Raw genomic sequence first — 4757 nt, forward strand, 5'->3', positions numbered from 1 at the left:
GCGACATCCAGACTTCTGAAGAAACAGTCAAAGAAATCTGTGTTTGGTAAGTTCTGGGTTTTATCATGATCAAGACAAACCAAGTGTTTCTGTTTAATCTAAAACATTAGTTTTAATCACTAAGTGTGTGTTGTCTAGAGATTCTAGTCTTTAGTCTCACTACCTGTCTCTGCCAGTTGTTCTCCCAAAGATTTTAAACACGTTTGGTATTTGCAACAGGTATCAGCGACTAATGATGGCACAACTTCGGGAAACGTCCAGTAACTACAGCTTTACCTGAACGCAGCTTGTTTTTATTCCAGCTGTGTCAATCATCCTGAAAGCACTGCAGGGGTAAAGTAAGGGTGAGAAATCTTTAATCTAGTGACTTTTTCTACTCCTGCCATCATGGCAGCACACACAGATATAATCATGTGACATCCTGAGCTCTGTGTCCATGAGTGCAGACATGTATTTCCATGGTCTCCTGGTGAGACGCTCGTGCAGATCATAGGAAACATTAGAGACACTAGTTATTCGAGTTGGGCTCAGAGGCTCAGTGTGCAGTAACATGACTGTGCAGACAAATCAGCAGCAGGTTCACACAAGACTGAGAAAATGTCTAAAAAACGCTGCTCTCATACTTTCAACTTCTGGAGCCACTGTGTGTGTTCAAACACAGAGAGGGAAGAAAGGTAGTTCCCACGTTCTAATTTCCTTGACTATCTGAAATAATCTGGATGCAGCGATGCCGGGAAAATCCAACTCTCATAAAGTTCCCCTCCCACTTTTTTACCCAATAAAAACCTCTGTGCTACACTGCTCTGTCACTGGAGGCATCAGCTGTAGTTTCAGCTCCGACAGCAGCAGCTGCTCTCATGGCTTCATCAACATCTGGAACATCAGTGGCTGTTTTCACATGTTTATGCTTCTTTTTTCTGACGTTTGCAGGTGAGAACTTTGGTTGTTGCTGTTATGTTTGATCAAATACTGTAGTTAAGTACAACTCTAAGCTACTTTTACTTCCTTTTATTTGGGAGTTTTAGTTACTTTACAAGTTAAGGTGTTTGCATAAAAGACAATACTGTGCACAGACCAAACCAACAGATTTATATTACACAGCTATTATAGTATATATTCATATTTGACATAATGATGAGATTCCACTTTTTCAAACTTTTCAAAAATGAGGTTTTGCTGCTTTGTCTTAGAATCATTTGAATGTTTAACACATTGTCATTTTAATGTCATTTGCATATTCACAATGTGTTTGTTATCAATAAAAATAGAAAAGAAATGATAATTCAGCGAGACACTAATACCTGCACTTATTTCAAAAATGATGTAGAGTTTCTCCAGATTTTGTTGTGTGCTCTCATTGTTCACATCACAGTTTGATATTGTTTCCTCATGTCATTCGATCATAATTCACACGATGCCGTCTGCAGCTCTGCCCCTTTCACATGAAGAAAAAACTTTAACCCTGGCTCTGCTTCACAGACACAGTTAATGACCCACTTCTTGTTACCAGGCTAATGTGACACGTGTGTTTTAGTTCAGTCTGAAAATCTGCACATGATTTTTTTATCCCACTTTGTCCATCAGATCCCAAGCTGCAGCATGGAGCAGTGTGTGAATATGAATGTGTCCAGGTCTCACATGTCCCCATCTGACATTACACACGTTTAGAATAATGACTTCACTAGTACAAGAAAGTAACAGTCTAATCTGCAGGTTTCACTGTTTCACTTTGCTTAATGTGAAGTTCTTCATTCACGACTGATGTTTATTTCTAATGAACAATTCACTGGTAGTTGAAGGAAAACTGAGGCTTCACAGATTCAGTAGAACTGATGACTTTGACCTCATCAACTGTTTTACTGATGTTTACTTTGTGTTTTGATCTGGATTTTATGGTTTTTGTTCAGACCAACAACAGATCACAGTGAAGACTGGAGATAATGTTACTCTTCAGTGTCATCACAGAGGTGGAGACATTCAATTGTTGGAGTGGAGGAGACTGAACCCGGAAGAAGACGTCTTTGTCTGCAGACATGGGAAGAATGACTGCAGCACTCCACATCCATCTTTTAAGAACCGAGTGGAGCTGAGAGATCCAGAGATGAAGGACAGAGACGTTTCTGTGATTCTGAACAATGTCACCATCAATGACACTGGAACATATGAGTGTTATGTTAGAAACAGCAGCACAAAACCACCACCTCAGCTCTTCAACACCACCAGGCTGACAGTCACAGACTCAGGTGTGTGCAGTGTGTGTGTGTGTGTGTGTGTGGTACAATCACAGCTCATCAGCAGCATCCAGCTAAAGGTTAAAAACTTAGGTGAGTTTGAAGTGCAGCTGCTTCCACATCACTGTTGTTCAGGATTTTTCCACATCATCAACAAACTGGACTGATCCAAGTTGTGACTTTAGAGCTGTGTGAATTTGACCTCATCAGCTGTTTTACTGATGTTTACTTTGTGTTTTGATCTGGATTTTATGTTTTTTGTTCAGACCAACAACAGATCACAGTGAAGACTGGAGATAATGTTACTCTTCAGTGTCATCACAGAGGTGGAGACATCGAACATTTAGAGTGGAGGAGACAGGACCTGAAGGAAGAAGTCTTTGTTTGGAAACATGGGAAGATGTCTGATGACAACCAGCATCCATCTTTTAAGAACCGAGTGGAGCTGAGAGATCCAGAGATGAAGGACGGAGACGTTTCTGTGATTCTGAAGAACGTCACCATCAAAGACACTGGAACATATGAGTGTCGTGTTAGAAACAACAAGACAAAACCACCACCTCATCTCATCACCACCATCAACCTGACAGTTGTCAATTCAGGTGAGAGAGTGTGTGTGTGTGTGTGTCTCTATGTGTGTGTGTGTGTGTGTGTGTGTGTGTGTGTGTGTGTGTGGATCAGAGGTGAAGCTGCTTCCTGGTTGTTGATGTGAGAGTGAACCATCACAGATCAGATGTTGGTGTTTTCTAAAGATGTTGCTGATGAGACTTTGTAGCAAACAGCTGCTATGAGTGATGGGATCAAAGTGCAGTAGATAATGTCTGACAGGAGTTTGAAGAGGAAATGGATTCATCACCTACCTGACACCTCACACCTCACATCTCATTCTCTTCTTACAGGTGCTGCTGAGCATGGAGGAGACAAGTATGGAGGAAAGAAGGATGGAGGAAACAAAGATGGAGGAAACAAGGATAAAGGAGACAAGGATGGAGGAGACAAGGATGGAGGAAACAAGGATAAAGGAGACAAGGATGGAGGAGACAAGGATGGAGGAGACAAGGATGGGAGAAACAAGGATGTAGGAGACAAGCACAGACATCTTAAACTGGTGCTGACTGTGTTTGTTAGTGTGATTCTTGTTGGTATTGTTGGTATTGTTTGTGTGACCCACAGAAAATGTAACGGCCATTTTAAGAAAAACTCAGACGTTTCTCTTCCTGATGAAGCAGCTGATCAAGAGCCAACTTGAAACTTCTCTTTACTCCTGAATCCTTGTGTCCTGCTGCTGTTACACAAAGATGGAAAACTAAAAGCAAAAACCCACCAAAGACAATGACTTTGTGCTGTGAGTCAGGATCAACTAGCTTCAGACTAATGTTCATCATTTGATTTATTCCACAGGTTTCTTTTTATCTAAATGTCACTTTGGATTCACCAAACTGTCAACTGCACAAACCAGTGCAAAGCTTCTTTCAGCTTGAAACACTGGATGTTTGTGACATTTTATCAGTTACAACTGTTCAAAGCTGCTTGTTATGCTCAGTAACAAAAAGCAGATTAAAAAAAACCTTCACTTTCCAGAGTTTCAAGTCCTGCTTTTGGTAATGAAATTGAAGTGAGTTGTGTTAGAAATTGTGAAGGCAGCTCCTGTGCTACTAGCTAATGTAACTAGAAAAAAAAAAGAATGTAAGTCTTCCTCATGTTTACATAGAGAAGATGAACATGATCTCAGCACTGCAACTATTTCCAAAATTGAATGTTTATCACTTGGCATAAGGAAGTAAACAACTTGTGTTCTTTTTCCTTCACTGGCCTCAGTGTTTGTGTGATGCTGCACAGCTGCATTCTTATTGTATGAAAGATGCTGCCTTGTGCGACCAACAAGACAGAGCTTTACAACATAATAATAAGAATGAAATAATATAAAACTATCATTTTTTTTCTGTTCGATATAACTTAAAGCCATAGACTATGTAACTTGATTTATAAAAGCAACAAAGTGTCAAAGAAAAGTTCCTACATTTCTGAGAATGTGTGATGTTGATTATCTGCTCTTAAAAAGCTCAGATTCACATGTTTTATTGTTACACTGAAATCAGCTGTGTGACCCTGAATGTCGTTGTAGGTTGATCTGATAGTTTGTTTGATTTTACACTTTGTGACTGCAAACAAAAAAAACAAAACTACAACAGCTTGAAGTGGAAATGTGACTGTGTAACATTAAAAAAAGAGGAACCGGATGTATAATTAATTATTGAAGTTCTGATAGAAAGATCAGAGTGACTGAACCATCCGAAGAAGTTGTTGTATATTTAGAATCTTTATTGGTGGTCACTGAGCACATATACAGAGTTCAGTCTGTGCATTTAACCCACCACCCTGGGGTGAGCACTGGGCTGCAGTACTCCACCTAAATATTTGAAGTTTGTTATCTAAACCAAATAGACTTGAGCTGGTACTGTGCAGTGGAAAAGAATGCTCCGCCCCTTTCTGCAGGTGCCCCCAGTTTTGGGGCTGTGTGTTTTC

General features: G+C 40.1%; 1 protein-coding gene across 2 annotated transcripts; it reads left to right on the forward strand.

Moving 5' to 3' along the window:
* Window positions 1–320: 320 nt before the first annotated feature.
* Window positions 321–4145, forward strand: LOC137137006 (V-set and immunoglobulin domain-containing protein 8-like). Of its 2 annotated transcripts, none has more exons than XM_067522860.1 (4): window positions 321–344; window positions 1908–2243; window positions 2498–2833; window positions 3131–4145. In XM_067522860.1, the coding sequence occupies exons 2-4, from the start codon at window positions 2102–2104 to the stop codon at window positions 3478–3480; spliced, it is 828 nt and encodes a 275-aa protein (XP_067378961.1). In that variant the 5' UTR covers window positions 321–344; window positions 1908–2101; the 3' UTR covers window positions 3481–4145. The 2 variants fall into 2 exon arrangements, with proteins under 2 accessions (XP_067378961.1, XP_067378960.1); XM_067522859.1 differs by lacking the exon at window positions 321–344 and adding an exon at window positions 371–930.
* The last annotated feature ends 612 nt before the right edge of the window (window positions 4146–4757 follow it).

The sequence above is a fragment of the Channa argus genome, chromosome 12 (assembly GCF_033026475.1).
Source record: "Channa argus isolate prfri chromosome 12, Channa argus male v1.0, whole genome shotgun sequence".
NCBI lineage: Eukaryota > Metazoa > Chordata > Actinopteri > Anabantiformes > Channidae > Channa > Channa argus.